This window comes from Schistocerca piceifrons, chromosome 2 (assembly GCF_021461385.2).
Source record: "Schistocerca piceifrons isolate TAMUIC-IGC-003096 chromosome 2, iqSchPice1.1, whole genome shotgun sequence".
NCBI lineage: Eukaryota > Metazoa > Arthropoda > Insecta > Orthoptera > Acrididae > Schistocerca > Schistocerca piceifrons.
In genome coordinates this window covers 641268252-641290306 of record NC_060139.1, presented here as the reverse complement: position 1 = coordinate 641290306, position 22055 = coordinate 641268252, and the positions used below count along the sequence as shown (strand labels likewise).

Below are 22055 nucleotides of genomic sequence, written 5' to 3'. Positions count from 1 at the left end.
CTCAACTCCATCCACCATCAGGGGATACGTCTTGCGACCGGAGCCTTCTACACTAGTCCTGTCGAGATTCTTTATGCTGAAGCTGCCGAATTACCATTGACCTACTGGCGCGACGTACTGCTGTGTCGGTATGCCTGCCGGCTGTTGTCTATGCCCGACCACCCCTCTTACCAGTCCTTCTTCGCCGATTCTCTCGACCATCAGTACGGGTTGTATGTGTCTGCCCTGCTGCCCCCCGGAGTCCGCTTCCGTCGCCTGCTTCGACAATTGGATTTTGCCCTCCCTACCACCTTCAGAGAGGGTGAGAGCCTGACACCACCTTGGCTCCAGGCTCCGGTTCATATTTATCTGGACCTCAGCTCACTCCCGAAGGAGGGTACTCCGGCTGCAGTGTATTGCTCACGGTTTGTCGAACTTCGTGCTCGACTTGCCGGTCACACCTTTATTTACACCGATGGCTCCAAAACTGACGATGGTGTCGGCTGTGCCTTTGTCGTCGGGGCCGCCACCTTTAAATACCGGCTCCTCGACCAATGTTCTAGCTTTACGGCCGAGCTTTTTGCTCTCCATCAGGCCGTTCAGTATGCCCGCCGCCACCGCCATTCATCGTATGTACTCTGCTCTGACTCACTCAGTGCTCTTCAGAGCCTTGGAGCTCCCTATCCGGTCCATCCCTTGATTCAACGGATACAGCAGTCCCTCCATTCTTTCGCTGATAATGGTTCTCCTGTCAGCTTTCTGTGGGTTCCCGGACATGTAGGAGTGCCTGGGAATGACGCTGCGGATGCTGCAGCCGAGGCTGCAGTCCTCCTGCCTCGGCCAGCCTCCCATTGGGTCCCGTCATCTGACGTTCGTGGGGATGTATGTAAGAGGCTTGTGTCGTTGTGGTAGGATGCTTGGTCATCCTTCCAAGGAAACAAGCTCCAGGCAGTAAAACCGCTCCCAACTGCTTGGACAACCTCCTCCCGACCATCTCGGTGAGAGGAGGTCCTTCTGACCAGGTTGCGGATTGGGCATTGCCGATTTAGCCACCGCTACCTGCTCTCCGGTGACCCAGCCCCGCAGTGCCCTTGTGGTCAGGCATTAACAGTGCGCCATGTTTTACTGTCGTGTCCCCGTTTTAGTCAATTTCGTGTTGTCCTGTTCCTGCCATCTACTTTACCAGATGTTTTAGCTGATGACGCTCGAGCAGCTGCTCGTATTCTGCGTTTTATAACTTTGACTGGCTTGTCCAAAGACATCTAACCTTTTTACTTATTTTATCTGCATCTTTGTCAGGTCCTTCTGGTGTCCCCCCCCATCCCCTTGAGTTTTACTAGATTCCATGTGCTCTAACAAAAGTGACTGGGCGCTAATGACCTCAGTAGTTGAGCGCCCTTAAACCCCACCAAAAAAAAAAAAAAAAAAACCTGGGGAACCTTTTCACTAGAAAGTTTTACTAGCTGAAAAGTGGTTTGTGGGGCAATGGAACAGCAACATACTGGCAGAATATTGTTGTTCCTCAGGGACACTGCAGAACATGAATATAAAAGACAATGACTAAAATGGTCTTTTAACTTATCCTTGGGTGAAATATTTGTCTTTAAAAGGTTCCCAAATTATGTATTTTTAGTAAATAATGAAACCTCTAATTTTGGGAAACAGTATGTGATAGGGAATTTTTATTTTCGAATCATTATTCCCCATAATCACGACAAGTGAAAAACCATAATTTTATCTAGAGGACAGACAAAAAGTTGAAATGTGGTGTAAATTGTAATTCGTAAAATTTCCTTTGAATAATCTACTAAAGAAAGTCAGATTGAATAATTATTTAGAGCAGTCAGTTGAGGTATTTAAAAAATAATCATAATTACAACCATGTGCATGTGAGCACACATGCACGTGCAACTTTGTCAGTTAAATTCTCTTCTCAATTGTCTGCAAGACATTCTAGAGCAGGCATTTTATTGCAGCTGCACACTTCTGTCAAACAGAAACATTTTTCCTCGCTGACAAGTTACCTAGAATATTGTGCGATAAGTTATTAGTGAATGAAAATAGCAAAAGTAAACTTTAACTTCTTGTTTTCAAAATTTGATATTAATCATAACATACAATGTGCAGAGCTCAGACATATAAGATGGACTGCAACATGTTACTTAAAGTTCTTATCAAAATGTACACCTAAGAATATTCTGTTTCGTTTATTGATTTATCCTGATGCATAATTTCAAATTGTGTGATAAAGACTGATGGGCTACTGAATTGCTTGTATTATGGTTGACCTAAGTTCAATGACAGTCCATTTGCAGAGAACAAGTTGTTAATTTCTGGGAAAATATTATTTTACATTATCAAGTGTTAAAGCAACTCCATCAGACTTGATAATAATTCTTGCATCCTCAACAAAGAGAACTCCATGTGTTTCTTAGATATATAATGTAAGCTCATGTATGTGTAACAAGAACAAGAGTGGGTCTCCATCTCAATCTCTGTGGTACACCTGTAGTAATATTGCTCTGTTTTCAAGATGCTGCTTCATTATGTACATTCCCTGTGTTTCTTAATGCAACATTCGGCATCCTTTTAGTAGGACAGAATGAAAATCAGTTACCTGAAAGACCTCCGATACTGTAATACACAGAGTACGTCTGGAAGAAACTGCACAATCAGAAGCTTTCAACAAGGCACAGAAGAGACCAGTTGGCAGTATTTTGCTGTTCAAATTTTGTATAATATGATTTGTGGATTGAGATATGGTGTATTCTGTGGAAAAACTCTTCCGAAATCAGAGTAAGTGAGAATTCTCAGGGCTTATTAAGGATGTAACAACTGTCACAATTGATCAGGCAGTTCCCTTACTTGAATCTCAATATATTCTTTAATGAAAGTCCCAGAAGCTACATGCATGTGTCAGAACCTTAGTAAGGACACAGTCCATTTGCTGTAATCCTGATAAGCAGTGTTCCATGACTGCTGACTTGTTAGGTTACTTCAATCTGGTGTCTTGTTGATGTTCTTGGACGCACAGGCAGTGTATATGATAGAACCCAGACTCTCATAGTCCGAAATTGTCCTCTCCACTACCAACCAATACCCGCTATTTTACTGGTGGGCAGAAGACTGTCTTCACAGGGTGTTTATGATGAATTCATCCTATCTTTCCAGATAATGCGCCACAAAATGGGATGAATGTGGTGGCAACATTCTCCTGAGATTTCTCTTCTGTTTCCACAGGTTGTACAGTCATTGTCAGACATGATGATGCTCTCAGAGTTTGCCACTCAGTGTCCTCAGATGTTAAAGTTCTTGGTTGACACATCTGTTTGTCACAGAGGGGTTAAGACCCCATGTATCAATATTATGAGGACATGATTCTTGTGAGTGTATGTAATTTATGGCCAGTGAGTTCCAAAGATCCTGGTGGAAAAGTGAAACAACATTGAATTTCACATATATGTCACAATCCTTAAGCTTGCAGTTGTTAAAATATTCTTCAAAATCCATGGATTTGCGAATATGATCTGGATGTTTTCTGAAATAAGGGCTAAGCATATCATTCATATATTTAGCAAAGCGAATAAACACGTGCCCGTTGCTAACAACATCCCATCACTTAACAGTGCTGTCTGGCAAGTATGGATTATTGGAGAGGTGCCGTGGCCTCCACTGCACTTGGGATAGCTCTGAGTTGATCTTCTGATATGCATTGTCTTCTAACTGGCCCTATATCTTCTCAATGTTATGCTGATGAGATAGGACTACAGTTGCATTGACTTTGACATCTGTTAAGAGCACAAGATCTGGACCTTCTCCCAGTTCCCATATGATAACCCTCTTCCTGCTAGAGATGTTTGGTTGCATACATTTTCTCTGTGTGAGAGTGTGACAGGTTTTACAGAAACAGAAGAGGAACCTCAAGATGATGTAACCATTGCATTTATTCCATTTTGTGTTGCATTCCCTGGAAAGATAGACAAATTCTCAGAAACACCAAATGAAGATGGTCTTCCACACACCATTTAACCCATCCATAAAGACATAAAATTTTTGACTGACACCTGTAGCATTATACGTATCTTTCTACTCTTCTTCCTGTAAGGCTGCCTTTAACCTTTCTGTTGCATATTAATGAATAAGTCTGTTGTATATCTCACCAATTCTTTGTAATTAGATACAATGTTTAGTACGGCTAATTGTGCTCTATGGTCAGACAGACCATTCGCTACTCAATAAAAATATATATATAACTGGTTAAGTGTACACCCCCAAAAATGTTGTCTACAGGTGCTTTCCTGTGTAATTCTGGTGAGAAAATTAAGAACAGAAGACATGTTGTAAGAGTTCAGTAATATGTCCAAATCATTCATTTGATGTGAGGGTTTAAGAAAATTAGTATTGCAAAAAAAACACAGACTTAATGCTTTTCATGAATTCAAATTTCGTTCACTGCATAGCTTTGAAGAAAGCTATCGACTAGGCTGCTATTAATAATAATAATAATAATAATAATAATAATAATAATAATAATAATAATGTTGTTGTTGTTGGTGTTTTGTATATTTTTAAAAAGCACATGTTTCACAATTCCACAGACTACTTTTTCTACAATTAAATGGAAAACCTCAAGTGAGAAAAGTCTCATTACTGATATTAAACAATAACAAAACATTTGTAAAGCACTATTTTCTTTATTTAAGTCCACGTTGCTCGTAGCACAGCTTTTTATATTATTTATAAACAGTAACCCACACACTCCCAGTTGTTTAAAGAATCAAACTCCCATTTATAAAATACCATATCTCCTGAACTATGTGTCCTAAAAGATTTTTATTTTGTAGTTTGAGTGTGTTAACGGTTTGCAAATGTCTTGCAAATAGAAGTAATAGAAAAGAGATAATAAATTGAAACTTCATTCCTGACACTGAAGTTTTACTGCATGAGCAATGAAAATGTAGCAATATTTTCCTTTTTTACCTTGTGTGAGGGTGTTGGCAAGAAAAAGTTTTGAAAAGATTTGAAATAATGTGTAAAATTTGTTGGAAGTTGCTAATGGCTGACATCAGCAATTTTAGTTGCGCTGGCTTGAAACATATACACAGTTTCCAATTTTAATACGTATTGTGTGAAACTTGTAACATAAGATTATGCCTGTTAATGAGTAGATTGTAGCAAAATTTTAAAGTTTGAAATTTGGTCAATATTTATTTGAAATCAAAACTGGGCATAATTACCACAGGGAGTTATTTGTGATTTTTATTTATACAAAATTGTACATATTTTCTATCTGATCACTGTTCTTATTTCAAAATGATCAGTTTCAAGCAATGTCACCAAGCTTCAGAACACTTAAATAATGAAAATAAATTACACATGAATTCTATCCCTGAGTTTATGATATTACAAAATTGAAACATTATTCTATTTAATTACAGTAAAAAAGTTGAGTAACATATGATATCTCAAAGTTACTCAGTAAAGAGTCTTAGTAAAGCACCTTAATGGAACTATCGGTTACACTGTCATGTACTAAAGCTGTACTTAAGTGTTTTCGCTTTATACTACAATTTTTGAAGATACTTGATATGTTTGGAACACTTAAAGTGTTAAAGAGTGCCCTCTATGTGTACTAACAGATATAAAATGCAATAATTTATATAGGAAACTGATGTGTCGACAGAAGTGCCGACACAGTGTGATTTGAGGGGACCGAAATGCACGCTATAAACACACGAAGGATGGCGTGAGGTCTGAAACAGGATACGTAATGAATGCTATAAAGAAAAGTACGTAGCTTTTGGAATACTTAACTTTAATCCATCCTTGTTGTATACATCGTTCTTGATGAGACATGCTTTATACGATAAGTATCAATTGCTATGTAAGGCTAATGGCGCCTTGCTAGGTCGTAGCCATGGACTTAGCTGAAGGCTATTCTAACTATCTGCTCGACAAAGGAGCGAGACTTCGTCAGTGTAGTTGCTAGCAAAGTTGTCCGTACAACTGGGGCGAGTGCTAGTCCGTATCTCGAGACCTGCCTTGTGGTGGCGCTCGATCTGCGATCACTGACAGTGGCGACACGCGGGTCCGACATGTACTAATGGACCGCGGCCGATTTAAAGCTACCACCTAGCAAGTGTGGTGTCTGGCGGTGACACCACAGAAACATTACAAAGTCTTGTATGAGTATTCACCATATACAGGAGATTCTGAATTGCAGACAAGCACAGTGAAAAAACTGCTATACATTTTAGGTTTCGGCCAAAAGGCCTTCTTATGAAATGCACACAAAAGCACAATTCACAACACGTGACCACTGTCTCTGGCCATTGTGGTTGGACTGAGTTGTAACTGTACCTGATGGGGTCAGCAATCCAGTGGTGGGGTTTGGGCATGATGGGGAAGGGGGAGGGAGGGATGGCAGGGAGGGGTGGGGGGAAAGTGTAGTGCTGCAAGTGGGAGCAGGCAGGGATGTGTTGGGGACAGGGCAGGACTGTTAGGGGCAGTCAGGACATTTGGGTGAGGAGGGAGTGATGGAAAAGAGAGATGTAGAGTAATGTAAAAAGGAGTAATGGGTGTTTTGGTGGAATAGAAGGCCATGTTGTGCTGGGGTGGGAACAGGGAAGGGGATAGGTAAGTGGAGGACAAAGGCTAACATAGGTGTGAGATACAATGCCGAATGCAAGGGATGTTGTGTTGGCAGATGGGGCTTTGGTTGCACGTGCTCAGAACAAGTCATAACTCAGCGAGTGTGGTGGGCATGAGCTTGCTCCCAAATCTTGTAGTGCATGTTTTATATATTTGGGGGAGGGGTCAGTTACGTAACATGGCTGTGGGCACAAAGGCTGCCAGTGGTGACCACCACATTGAGGGATGCCTTCAGGTGCCCGAAAGAAAGCACACTGCCAGGGCAGTTGTGCTAACCTACTGAAAACAGGTATGTAGTATCACTGATTTGCTGCCGAGACACCAACATAGATCAATAAAATAGGCAAAGACAGCTGCACCTCCTCCAGTTGTCATTAAGTGGTTGAGCAACTTCGAGAGTTTCCAGCAACTCTTCAGAGAATATGCCCGAAGTCACCATTGTCGATAGAGACTGCGGAAAGACAGACTTAAGAGTTCTGTATTAACAACAAAGAGGATTACGTGGCTGTAATGGAAGTAATAGGCAGAGAGAGCCTTCATTTTCACTCTCATTCCTCAGAGCCATTGAAATTCCTCAAGTGGTGGTCTGCAGGCTACCTTTTAAAATTGACCTGGTTCACCCCAAAAATGAATTTTAGGGTAAGGCTTTTATCGTTAGGGCGGTCCCCATATAAAGCCATTGAAATCTTAACAGGCAGATGCCTTTTTCAAATTTTGTTATCCTAGTTTATAATACTGAAAATCGGAAAATATTTCAACTTGAACATGTTGCGAATATCACAGGCGTGTCAGTAGAAAAATTTCACAGTAAAGATCGCAAGGCGGAATGTTATTCTTTCCAAGGCCTGAACCATGTAGCGAGATTTTCCACAATGCCTCCCCAATGTGCAAAGTGTACAGGGCCGCATCGGAATAGACTCTGTATTGCACCAAAAGAGGAAACACCCAAATGCTGCAACTGTTATCTCAACCACATTGCTAGCTACCGCGGGTGCTGGGTGCAAAGAATTTGAGAAGGCTTACACTAAACAGCAGACCAGCAACAGTCTGGCCAGATGTGTTACACCTGACACCTGAGCTTTAGTAATGTTGCAAGGGCAGAGGCTGCCCTGTCCACCCCTCTGGCAAAACTGGCATAGCTCTGTGTAGAAAAGGGTGCCACCAGTCAGGCCTCACGTGCCAGTGTTTACAGCATAGACGAGTGGGCCAGAGTGAGTGTTGCACACTCTGCCACTCAGGAAGTCATTGACAGGTGCATATCAACTCAGGAATGCCCTGAGTATGGCCCAGTATCAGCCAATGGAAGTGCACAGCAGAAAGCACCTACCTGTCCAGCAGGTTGTGGTAGGCTTGCATGGGGATGTATTGACGATGGGACACATGTACAATGTAAACTCTTCTCTGCAAATGAGGAAAATCAGTTCCTTTCTACAGATGATTTCGTAGACGACCTCCGATCTGTGTTGAACAGTCAAGGAACTGCTTGTGACTGCAATTACAAAAACCCATTGAAGCCAATACCGTATTTACTCGAATCTAAGCCGCAATTTTTTTCCGGTTTTTGTAATAAAAAAAACCGCCTGCGGCTTAGAATCAAGTGCAAAGCAAGCGGAAGTTCTGGAAAAATGTTGGTAGGTGCCGCCACAACTAACGTCTACTGTCCAATATATGTAGCGCTACACAGGCATGCTTTCTAGGCACAAAGATAAATACTGGCGCCAAAACCTCTGCGCCAGTAAATAAATTTAAAAAAAAAAGGTGGAAGACGAGCTTTTTTTCTCCGCCCCGAGTTTCGACCGTTGCATTTTCATACATTATCCAACGAAGTAAATACAAACTCCGTATTGTTCATCTTCAAATGTAACAGAATTTCAATGTACTACGAAAATCTGACTGGCAAGACTGTTTGGGATGTTTGTCAATATGGCCAACTCTACGTTCTGAATTTTTTCCTACCTGTGAGAAGAGATGGTTGCTAATAGGAACCTGATGAAATGTGAATCACATGCAGTATTCTCTTCACCATAAAAATAATAATAATATAAACATTTTGCCATGTATTCTTTCGTGTTTGCTGCTAACTCATTTAAATCCTGCCTGCTTAATAAACTACGAAACTAGAGTGAGACAACAGCGAACGAGGAAGAATATACATATCGTGTCATGTTTATATTCATATTATTCTTATGCCTAATAGTGATACAGTCAGAAATGAAGCACGGCAACTGACTAGATTTTTAAATCTAAGATGACTCTAATTTCTGTGCAGAATTTGATGTACTAAAGAAGCGGCCGCAAAAATTTTCGCCCAACTCTTGTTCAGAATGTGTTCTATCATACGCAGTCTATTATTTGGTTCTTGGTGATCATTATCAAAGAAAGCAGCAGTGTAAGTAACAACAAATAGCAGTCTCTTGCCATTGTTTTGCTAATGAGACGATTCCTCTCTTCTTTTTTTTAAAATTGTCAGTGGCGGTAGCGCGTACAAAAGCAAGCCATGCCGCGAGCGGCGACAGGCCGTAAACACACATCATCAGAATGCGACAAACAATGCATGCATTTTCACCTAGAGTGACGTAAACACCCATAACAGTGAGAACGGCACTTACAGATCAAAGAAATATAAGCAATCGATTCAAACCAGACGAAGCACGTGAAAAAGGAAGGGTACCCGTATAAATACGGGTGGAGCGCCTGACACATAACAATGGCTACCTGGTAAAGCTTAACTGATAAGCTTAAGATTCGAACCAAACTACTGTAGCTGTATCATCATTCATTTGACCTAAATTGTGTCTCATATTACAATGGACCAACTTCGTTTCGATTTGGAGGTGCGGCCTAAAACTTTTCTCCCCCCTTGAATTTCGAGTCTCAAATTTCACATGCGGCTTAGATTCGGGAATTTTTTTTTTTCTTTATTTCGAGTCTCATTTTTCAGGCGCGGCTTAGATTCAAGTGCGGCTTAGATTCAAGTAAATACGGTAACCAATAGGTAAACAAGAAACACCATGGATAATGCTCAAATACACCAGTTAACAATATGCACATAGAACATGTGCAGCATATGTCCACAGGCTGGTGAGTTTGGGCAATTCCTACGAGACAAGACAGTTGATATTTGCCTCAACCAGGATACTTTCCTTAAGTACAGTGTCAGAGTGCAAGTGGCAAATTTCACTTGCATCATAAAGATATGCTAACTGCAGAAGGAGGTCCCTCTGTCTGTATTAAGACCTCCCTAAAACACCACATAGTGCTGCTACCACTGTTCACTACAATTGAACCTTAAACAGTATGGCATGAGATTAAGGTGACAGTGGAAAACCACTGAAAAGAGGTGGCAGGAAGGGTGGCCACATTACCCACTGACAATGGCTCTCTAGAAAGTTACAAAGCAGTTCCTAGGGAAAGGGCAGCCAATTCCTCCCATTAAATTTGGCTGAGAACTTATCTGTGAACCTGATGTCAAAGCCCATGTCTTGTCTGACAAATTCGCCGACAACTCCCAATCAGTAGAGGATAAAATTTATGACCAGTATACTTGAACTATGCAACAAAGCTACCCATTTTTTTCACAGATGTGGCAGCAGGTGATAACATCAAACTAACAAGTGAAGACAAAGTAGGACTTCAACTTTGCACCCTGAACCTCAGGAAGGCTGGAGGTTGTGACCAAGTGGTGTCTGCCATGCTCCAGCAATTCCCACTTTGTACCGTAAGACCATTACTGAAGTTTTCAATCCCATTTTGAGGACTGGCAAATTCCTAAATATGATAAAGCTGCTTGACTACCTAAGTATTATCTCTATATATATAAAAGGAAATGTGCTGACTAATTCACGGACTCATCTTTGCCCAGCCCAAACCTAATTTAAGCATGGAAATTCGGAGGGATGTTGATCTTATACTGGAGGTATTGTTTAAGAAGGAGCTTTTTTGTTTATTCGACATTCCTCCACTAAGTGGATGAAATAGTGGATGAAAGGTTTTTTTTGAAAATATGTCACTATTAAGGCAACATTAAAGTTAGAACTACAAAAATTGGTATTTGGTTCTTCAGTCAGAAATAAATAAAAAAAAGTGCTTCAGCATTTTTGGAAATTCGACCTGTAATGGGGTGAAATAGTGCGCGAAAGTTTTTGTTGAAAATAAATCATTATTAAAGAATTACTAAACCATTTTTAAAGCTGCATCTAGGGAAATTGATTTTTGACTTCTCAGTTAGAAATAAAAAAAATGTATTTTTCGTTGTTTTTGGGAGTTCACCCCCTGTGCAGGTGATATAGAAGATGAAAAGTTTTATGAAATACTTCATTATGAAAGTAGAATAGTGTTTTGGTCAGAAGTACGTTCAGAAAAGACCATGTTTCTATGGCCTTAATTAGCGTGGAAAGCGTAAAAGGTGAGCAGTTTGTGAACTAAATCAAAGAAATCTGTAACACGCACCAGAATGAATCAGCTTTGTCCGAATTGCATTGAAGAGAAACAGATGATTAATAACTTAATTTTTCAGCAGGTCTAAAATATGTTTTTAAAATTATTTTTGGTGTGATTACTACGCAAACTAATCATTACTAATGACAAAATTGATACCATGTTTAAATGCAGTTCCATGCACAGAAATATCCATTTGAGATGAGGGATGTGTGTTTTCATGTGTATGAAATGACATTAATTCGTTGGAACATTTTAATTATGCAAAGGCTGCCATGTAACGAGTCACTAAACACTTTCACAGTGTGTAGATTTACACATAAGCAGTGGGTGTGAAAACATACAAATTCAACAAATTCAGTTAGAGAGAAACACAACAAAATCTGTGCAGACCATACAGTCTATGCCAGCAGAGCAGCATGCTCTAAGCTAGTGATCGTATTGAGCACATTGACAGAGAAGAGCTGATACCACCAGAGCAGTTTTGGTGTGGCCACAACACACAACAGTAGCTACTGCAGCTTGTGGAGGATGCAATGAGAGCCTTGAAGTGTCAGGAGTACTCAGGGGTGATACTCCTGGATGTCTCCTGCATGACCGCATGCTTAATAGCCACACCGGAAACAGCATTTCAGCAGCAAGGCTTATACAAGCAGGAGTGTTCAAGTGGTCTGTCCTTGGTCCCCTGCTGTACTCCTTGTACACATCTGACATCCCAAGGACGGAGACAATTTTGTTAGCCTTTATACATGGACAACACCGCACTCTATGCCCGCTGCCTGAAAGTCAGAATTCTGTGTCACTGTCTGCAGGTGGCAGGTGTTGTTTTAGAGACCTGGGCCAGGCAGTGGTGTTTGAAACTGAACATTGCAAAGAGTCAGGCTGTTGTAATTATGTGGTGCAGAGTGCTGTTGGATCTTGAGCCTGTCTGGATCATGAAACATCCCATGTTCGTGCACAGTGCAGTATCTCGGGGTAACCCTTGTCAGGCACCTTTTCTGGGGTCACACAATCGGAAGTTTGGGGTAAAGCATGTGGCCGTCTGAACGCACTTTACCCCTTACTAAATCCTGAGTTAACACTTCCTCCACACTGTGGCACCATGCTGTATCTAGCACTGATCCGACCAGTGCTAGAATATGCAGCCATAGTGTGGGGAAATGCAGCTGAATGCCTTAGTTGTTGGCTTCAAGGCTTGTAGGGGAGAGCCTTAAGACTTGGTATGCATCTCTCGTGAGATTTCCTTACCCGGGAGCACCAACAAAGAAACATTTATTCCTTTGATATGGGACTGATTCTGACAGTCTGTCCGACTATTCTATGAAATGTCGTGGCATTCTGAAAACAGGCTTATTGCAAATCTGGATAACCAGCAACATAGGAAGGGGGACTGCTAGAAAGCCAACCTGCCACAGCAGTGAACATAGGATAAACAAAACATGTAAAACATGCTCAAATTACAAAGAGGACATACACAAAAGTTAGGCACTAGCAACACTTTTAGAAAAAGCAAGAACAATTAATAACAACTTAGTATGCACAAAAAATACAGACTGACTGTCTATTAGGAAATGAGTGAGTGCAGTAGGATTAGTCAAGGTTGAGGCCAGGGGATTATAGGAATACAAAATATATTTCACAGTTCAGAAAAGTTGGTGTTGGTAGAAAGGATCAAGACTGTGAAGGTGAAGGCTGTCATTGAAGTGAAACACATTGTGTTTGGCAGGAACTTTAGCAAATGGGTGGTCCAGATGTCTCTTGTCCACAGATTGTCCGTGGTCATTTATGTGAACAGATAGATTTTTAGTCATCATGCACATCTAAAAGCAGCACAGTGATTGTAGCTTAGTTTGTAGATAACGTGACTGCTTTCACAGGTAGCCCTGCCTTCAATGGGATAAAAGATGCCTGTGACCAGACTGACGGAGGAGGAGGAGGAGGAGGAGGAGGAGGAGTAGGAGGGGGCAGTATTTATGGGACAGGTCTCGCATATGTCTGTTGCGGGGATATGAGCCATGAGGCAGGGGGTTGGGGGTAGGGGTGGAGTAAGGATAGTCAAGGACATTGCGTAGGTTTGGTGGGCTGTGGACTACCACTGTGGGAGGTGTGGGAAGGACAATGGGAACAATATTGCTCATTTCAGACAATGATGAGAGATAGTCAAAATGCTGGCAGCGAATGTGATTCGGATGCTGCAGTTCTGGGTGGTTCTCAGTCATTTCTATACAAGGTTGCTTGGGTAGTTTTGGTCTGTGATTGCCTCATTGTTACATTTGGTGAGAGACTGTTTGTCACTGCAGATATGATGACCACCAGTGGCTGGGCCCTGTGAAAGGGACTTTTTGGTATGGTATGGTATGGTATGGTATGGGATGGGATGGGATGGGATGAGTGATAACTGTTGAAGTGGAGGTATTGCTGGTGGTTGGTAGGTTTGGTACAGACAGAGGTACAGATTTAGCAATCCTTAAGGTGGAGATGAACATCAAGGAAGGTGGCTTGTTAGATTGAGGAAGAATCAGGTGAAATGAGTGGGGGAGAAGGCATTGCATATCTGGAGGAATTGAATAGGATGTCCTCATCCTCGGTCAACTTCATGATGCCATCAGTGAATCTGGACCAGGTGAGGAGTTTAGGATTATGGGTGGTTAGGAAGGATACCTCTGCATGGCCCATGAACAGGGTGGCATAGGATGGGGTCATTCTCAAGCCCATTGATGTACCACAGATTTGTTTGTAGGTGATGCCTTCAAAGGAGAAGTAATTGTGCATGAGGATATAGTTGGTCATGGTGACCAGGAACGAGGCTGTAGGTTTGCAGTTAGGGGTAAGGTAGTATTTACTAACAGCAAGGCCATGGGCATTGGGGATGTTAGTGTAGAGGTAGGTGGCATAGACAGTGGCAAGCAGGTTGCTGTGTAGTAAGGAAGACGAACTGTGGACAGTTGGTGGAGGAAATGGTTGCTTTCTTTTATATAGGAGGCTAGGTTGTGGGTAGTAGGCTGAAAGTTTTGGTCCACGAGAGTAAAGATTATTCTCTCAGTGGGGCACAGTAATCAGCCACAGTGGTGTCTCCTGTGTGGTTGGTTTTATGGACTCTGGGAAACATGTATAAGGTATGAGTGTGGGGGAGTAACAGGGGTGAGAAGAAAGATTTTCTCAGGGAACAGTTTCTGGGACAAACTTGAGGATTTTACGAGAGACTGGAGTTCCTGTTGTTCTGGAATGGGGTCACTGTGGCAGGATTAGTAGGTAAACGAATGTGACACCTGGTGGAGTCCTTCTGCCGGATAATCCCTGCAGATCAAAACCACAGTGATGGAACCTTTATGGCAGGTAGGATTATTAGGTCAGGATCAGTTTTTATGTGGTGGATTGTGGTTCTTTTTGTGGATGTAAGATTGGTTTCAATGTTGCGGGATTTAAGTAATGATGGTGTGGCAAGGTCTGAGGTTAGATATTAGTGGGATTTTAAAGGGGTATTAGAGGGTAGTTGAGGTGGACTATGGTTGGATGAAGAAATGAACCGAGTAAGGCAGGGTTCATTATTGGTTTTTGTTTGAGTGTGATGGTTAGGTTTGGTGGTGAAAAAGTTCTTCCACTGTAGGAACTGGGAGAGGGAGAAAATGTCTTTAACAAGTCAAGTATGATTGAATTTGGGAATAGAGCAAAATGAAAGGACTTGGAAAGGACTGACACTTCCTTGGGACTAGAGTTTTTGGAGGATAGGCTGACAACTATGTTTCTGGTCTGTTAAGGTTTTGGGTTTTCTATGGTTGTGGTGGGGAGTTTCTGAGGGTGTGGTACGTGTAGTAAGTTTGTAATTCCATGTTTGTTGGCTATTAGGGGATGTGTGAGAGGTTTCTAGGCTCTTGCAGAGATGGAGGATAGTGGAAGTCAAGGCAGAAATAAGAGGCATACAAATATGAGAGTTTTTTGAAGTGGTGATGAGCATAGAGATTGGTACTTTGATGGACAGGCCATTTGGTGGACGGGGGTGAGGGAGTCCAGAGCTAGGCAACAATTCAGGAACAGTATGCGGGACTGGGTTATGGCTAGGGGTTATCTGTATTGGTGCAGATAGAAGCAGCAAAAACCCATAGTGGAAAAAATGCATAAAACTAAGTAAAATACGTGGGTATAACTCATTGAAGCACACAAAATCACATGCAAAAAACTCGAGGACAGAATGGATTAAGGACGCGGGTAGAAAATAGTCAAACCTTAGGAAGTAGGCCCGATAGTGAATGGCAAAAACACATAAAAACACAGTAAGATTTAAGAGAAAATAAATCAAAATACAATAATAGTGGGATGCTGGGTAGTGGGTCACTATGTCTGAGCAGAGGGAACAGCAGATGTAATTGGGTTTGGAGAGCTTAATACATGCGTGTTGCAGTAATGGAAGAGGGAGGGGGGTGGAGGTTGGTAAGGTTGAGATTTAACAAGTATGTGTAGCACAGGAGAGCACGGAAAATATACACGGGGATTGCTTGGGGGAGGGACTCCTCCAGCAGTAAGATACATCCATCCATAAACCGTGCCACACTGACCCCATTCCAGAAATCCAATAGAATCTCCAGTCCCTTGTTAAACTCTTAGGCCCATCCCAGAAATTTTCTCCTGACTCTTTCTCCTCATCCCTACCACTCCCCACACACTTATCTTGTGCATGCTTCTTGAACTCCATAAACCCAACCACACAGGATGCCCCACTATGGCCGATTGCTGTGCCATACTGAGAGCATCCCTACTCTTGTGGACCAACGCCTTCAGCTTGTTAGCCATAGTGGGATGGCAGGTGGAATATAAGAAAATATTATAAAGTTTTGCTATCTTTTATGACAGCCTGAAAACTATTTTTGTGGTCAGCCAGATATCAATGGAGAACATACTGACCATAGTTTTCAGTCTTCAGTTCACATTCTTCCTGTACTCACTGAAAGAAAGGTTTTTACTCTCTGTTTACTCAGCGGGATCAGGCACTATGATATTCATAAATAAAAGATTTGCATTCTAACCGGCTAATGTATTCAGTAAAAGTTCACATGCACAAACATAGTAATAATCACGATAATAATAGTAATAGTAATAATGAAGAAGAAGAAGAAGAAGAAGAAGAAGAAGAAGATGATGATGTCTCTATCATATGAGCAGTCCAGAGGCGACCTCTACAGATAGTGCCAGTTAAATGGCTTTTTGCCTTGACTTCTAATCGTCAAAATTAATTGCTTGCCTCAAAAGTGGAAAATAATCTCACCACTTGTCACTCAGTGTTGTTAACATTAGGGGCGGCACACAAACAATTACTTCTGTGAAATCTAAGCGATCCAGGATAGTCCTCGAAAACTCATTTCCTATTTGTACCGAAAACATGCATTTAGTTGCAGACTGTGGCTGTGATGTCATCAAAGGCAGCACGTATGCCGGCGTTTGACTGACATAGACTGATTGATAGCTGGGTGTGAAGTGAATGTCACTGCCTCTCAGGCCATATTTAATATGAGCACAGCAGACAGTCGAACGGAACATATGCCGTTATGTGTTCTATGCCCATATAGCAGCATCTAAATGGCCGCTTTCTTAGACACACACTATTTTAAAACATTGTTTTGTATCAATCTAGAATCATCTTATTTTTTGTATGAATGGAGTTACGTTGGCTTTAATTACAGGAAAAGCTGTAGCTCGACTCTATTTAAACTTTGCCAGCTACAATTTTTAGAATGGAGACTATGTATTGATTGTTATTTACATCAAAGTCTTGAAACTTGTTAAAGATTTATTAATTAATGCATGTAATCCGAACTTTCTATCATTAATATAAATGATACTTAATCTATTACAAATAAGGACATTTTGTCCCAAATGTAGTTTTCAGTAAATTACTTGAAAACTATTAAAGGTAGCTTAATAGGGTCACATAGTTAATGTTTTTATATCAATCTGAAGCTTCATACGAATTTTCATATTTCTGAATCTAATATTTAGTGCCTTCAGTATCTTGTAAAAATGTTGATTGTGATCAAAATTTTGCTCTGGTCAAGTTGAGACTTACAACAGTTAATTGTGACATACGTATGCACATTCTGAACAATTTTTGGCTTTCTAGCTTTATTATTTAGTGCCACTTGTTTTTTACTGAAAACAATGTACTTAGTGAAATTTTTCATCTGATCATTCTGAGCTATAGCATTTATAACATTAATGTACTGAAGCATATGTTGACAAAGCTTGGAAAAGCTACTTCAATTTTTAATTTCATTCTTAGATTATGGTGCAACACTTACATGCTACACACAGGTACGTTATGACGACATGGCACTAGTAGCAGTGAACTGAGGCAACTCCCGGCACACTCACTCACCACTGTCTCTCTCAAATGATACAGCGCTTGTTTTGCCACGCCATAACTTACCTAACTGTATAAAAGACACCAACCATTTCCTCCACCAACTTCCCACAGTTCCAGTTCCTTTACCACCTGGCACCTTGCTCGTCATTGTTGATGTCACCTCCCTCTATCCTAACATCCGTAATGCCCATGGCTTTGCTGCTATTCAGCACTATCTTTCCCAGCACCCAGCTGACTCCAGACCTACAGCGTTCATGCTGGTCACCATATCCAACTGTATCCTCACCCACAATTATGTCCATTTTGAGGGCCCACCTAGAAACAAATCCGTGACACAGCAATGGGCCCATGCATGGCACTAGCCTATGCCAACCTATTCATGAGCATGTAGAGAAATCTGTCCTAACCACCCAGAATCTCAAACCCTTCAAATGGTTCAGGTTCATTGAAGACATCTTCGTGATCTGGACAGAGGGTGAGTACATACTATCCAAATTCCCCCAGAATCTCAATACCTTCTCCCTCACTTGCGTTGACATCTACATCTGTATCTACAAACAAACTCTGCAAGCCTCTGTATGATGTGTGCAGAGGGTACGTTGTACCATTACTAGTCATTTTCCTTTCTGTTCCACTCACAAATAGAACAAGGGAAAAAAGACTGTTCATTTGTGTCCATGGTCCGTAAGTGAAATGTATGTTGGTAGTAAGATCATTCTGCAGTCAGCTTCAAATGCTGATTTTCTAACTTTTCTCAATAGTGTCCCTTGAGAAGAATGTTGGTTGCATCACCTGTTTAATATACTTTGTGAATACGGTGTGGATAACAAAAGAACTGTGTTAATCAAACATCTTGTCAGACATATTCTGTGCAATAAAATTATGGGCAAAATCTTTGATCATTTTCAAATTTGAACTGAAGAACGATAGGGTAATAGACTGTCTCCACTCCTGTTCAACCTAGTACTCAATATCAGACATTTTAGAGAAAAAAATACCTGGAATAAATATTAGAACAAAATATAAACAAGTAGACATTAAGTGCTTTGCTTTTTTTATGATCTAGCAATAGTTACCTGGACTCCTGAAGAAGCAAGCCACACCATTAAGAAGTTTCGAGACTGCCATCAAGATCAGACTCAGAATCTCTTATGAGAAGAGACAATACATAGCCTCAAAGAGCTGAAACCTGGCATCACTCACAACCAAGTGTGGCAATGTCTTACAAGTTAAACACTTAAACTATCTACAAACTATCTACGTGGAACTATGGGAAACTCCAACAATGAAACAGTAGCCGCGCGCGCACACACACACACACACACACACACACACACACACACACACACACACACACACTGGCTGGAGACCAAGTGACCTGCCCTTCTTTTTAAGTGTCCCAAACGTATCGCTCCCTTTTCCCAAATGAATGAACTGTTAGTTCTGAAAGCTAGTTAGTGTGTCCCCTTTAGGTGTGTGTGTGTGTGTGTGTGTGTGTGTGTGTGTGTGTGTGTGTGTCGACAGTACTATACATTTCGCCTGCTGAAGCTAAGTACTAAGTACTGACAAGCTTCTGCCTCATAAGTTAGTGCTTCAGTCTTATCAAGTTTCCCTTTGATGCAATTAACAGTATATGATTATAGTTCATATTAATACTGTACACTGTGTGCAGGTTTCTATTGAAGTTAGTCCCTTTGGCTACATATGGTGTATAGGTAACTTCTATGAAGTAATTCTAATAATGAATGAAAAAACTGAAAATGTTAAGTCTTCATTTATTTGTATTTGATTCAAATATGTAAAAAGTGTCTGACTGGGTCGTTAAAGTTGTTGAATATTGCTTATAATTAAAACAAAATAGTTGTAAGAATTTTTCCATTGAGAGATCATGGCAATTTCTTTCAGTTTACTTGTCATGTAAGTACAACATCTGTCTCAAGTATGCTGTACTGTTGACCTGACTCACTTGGCTTGAACAAAATTCCAGGAAATGTGAAACTTTGAGTCTGATTACCAATGTTCCCCTTCTATGGCACAATCTGTATAATGAAATTAATCTCAAAACAGGTTTATATTGGTTTTGTACATTTTCACTGGCACACTATTAACAGTTGAAATTATTGTGATGTTTTATTTTTTGTATAAATTTTGTACTTGTTATAAAAATAATGCCTCAAGAGAAATCTGAAGAACATCCTCATTATAAGCATATTCAACATTATGATTAGAAAATCTGCCAAAACGTTTGTCATGTTAATGTGAGGGTTGACCTGTGAAGTGGATTATACAAAATAGAAGATTCTGTAGATCAAATATAAACTGATATCGAGTTAAAACTTTGAATTCCATCCCACAATGCTACGAAAATCATTTCGGGTGATTCCAGATGTTAATATGTTTTCTTAAACCTTCTAATGAAGTATAAAATGAACTGAAACTTGCATTCAGCTGTGTCTCCCACAATCAGTTCTATTGGCAAAATGTTTGAAACACTGAATTGTGTATATGGAAATGAAATTTTCTGTGTCTTTTCATCTCTGATGAGTGAGTGCTGCTGTGTACGAAGAAAGAATGAATATTAGTTGAAACTAATTGGAAAACAGCCTAAATATAAATTGTGTACATGACAGATATTACATTTAACCCAGAACACTATTAACAAAGTCAACACTATTTATAAACAAAATTTTAACCTTTACTGTAGGTTAAGATACATGTATTTTTTGACATTTTAATAGAAATAATTCTTTTGAATCATCGGCGTTCAATACACCAATTTTACATGCACTATGTTTCAGAAAGAAATCTGCACGTGGGCGTGGGAGCTGTTAACCACTGTATACAATTTACCAGCAGATCGTTTGTATGTTACGTATTTTGGAGGAGATACAGCAGCTGGATTGGCACCAGATGAGGAGTGTCGACAGATTTGGATAAATTTGGGGTAATGTGTTTTAATGCAAGAAACAATTTTAAAAGTTTTGTTAGTAGAAACATCTGTGCAGTGTTGGACAGTCAGTGTTCACGTTGGGTACTATTGCAGAGAGAGACTTGTGGTCAACAAATTAATTAAAAGTTCCCACTGTGATCTAATTTTCTATTGATAAGAAAGAAAATCTTTGTATAAAATTGTGAGCAAATAGGAAATTGGCTGATAAGACCAAAACACAATCATACCTACTGAAAAAAAAAGTCATTGACTGGCAGATAGCAACAGGAGCAACAGTAATATATTAAAATGTGCATGAATATTTTTTGAAGCTCATTACGCCTAGAAAATAAAGACTGCATGTGGTAACAAAACACACTGTTATTGCGCTATAATTCAACATTTATAACTCTTAGGCTTAAAGTGCCACATTTGTCCTCCTTCATGAAGAACTTTCCTGGACTTCGTGATTTTGATTTTATTTAAGTGGTGTATGAAAACCAAATTGTGTGATAACTGTAAAAATAACCAGAGGTTTTCACATGGAAATACGAAGTTTTTTAAGAGTTTTGAAGTTCATCACATACTACACCTCCAGTAATGCATTTGTTGTGTAATGCCCTGTTGTGTATCATCAGTCCGTTGTATAACAGGAATGCGAATTTGTATGTGTAGAAAAGTGAGGCTTAATGTAAACTAGTACAAAAAGTAAATTTATGCTTGCGTATCCTGCTACTGGTGCACTGGATCTGTATTTGTAAAGAGCAGAGATCAAATATTTGTTTGTCTTCCAACTTTAGGATTTCTGCCATTTCCTTAATCAGTTAAACAAAATGCTGGGGCGATTTTCTTGAAAAGTACACAGCCAGTTTGCTTTCCCATCCTTCCACTATCTGAGCTTGTGCTTGTTCTATGTGAGCTACCATCTCTCTCTCTCTCTCTCTCTCTCTCTCCCTCTCTCCCTCTCTCTCCCCTCCCTTTCTCTCATTTTAAGATGATACACCAAAATATTATAATTGTGATTCCTTTTGCTTTTATATGCCTTTCTTCCAATCAATGGAACTCTCAATGTAGTGCAACATAATTAACGTTTGACGATTCCTGACCTACTAGCAAAATATATTCTAGAATGTATAGCTGCATTAATGCACTGTGGTGTTGAACGTCGGTGACACGGCTTCCCTCTTTTATTCAAAGATAGCTATGTGGTAACCAAGCACACAAGAAAAGTACTCACAACAGTCAAACAGTTTAATGACGACACAAAACTTTACAATCCAGCACAGGCATTTACACCGCAAGTCTGAAATAGCACAGCTGAAAGCAGTATCTAGTATTGTAGCAAAATCCAGTTCATGAGAGCAGAATCCTGGTAATTATCATAAAATTGCAAGCCAGAATGGATTAACTGGCCTCTGCTCCTCGTTATGTCAGTGATTGGTGTCTCGGTGAACTGTGATGGCATCGATAGGTGCCGTCGTGTGCAGACGTCAGTCCCTGGGTTGATGGTGCCGCTGGCTGGTGGCTGGCCCCATAATGAACTTAATGAAGGTGTGGGTGATATGTTAATGATGGCTCACTTGGCCGCCTTGCAGAAGTGGAGGCGACATCCAGTCTCCGTCTGGCAGTTCCCTCACCAGTGATGGCAACTCAATTAGTCTTTACTTCATGTGGAAGACACATGTCGTGGTGGAGGCTCTGGCC

The 22055-nt window shown here is 40.6% G+C and overlaps 1 protein-coding gene across 1 annotated transcript in view; it reads left to right on the top strand.

The window, feature by feature from the left end:
- The window catches only part of LOC124776768 (alanine--tRNA ligase, cytoplasmic), a 181497-nt gene that overhangs the window by 18226 nt on the left and 141216 nt on the right, over positions 1 to 22055 (top strand). The window contains exon 4 of the mRNA XM_047251907.1: positions 20221 to 20366. Coding sequence (XP_047107863.1) covers positions 20221 to 20366 — 146 coding nt within the window. The remainder of the gene's footprint in view (positions 1 to 20220; positions 20367 to 22055) is intronic.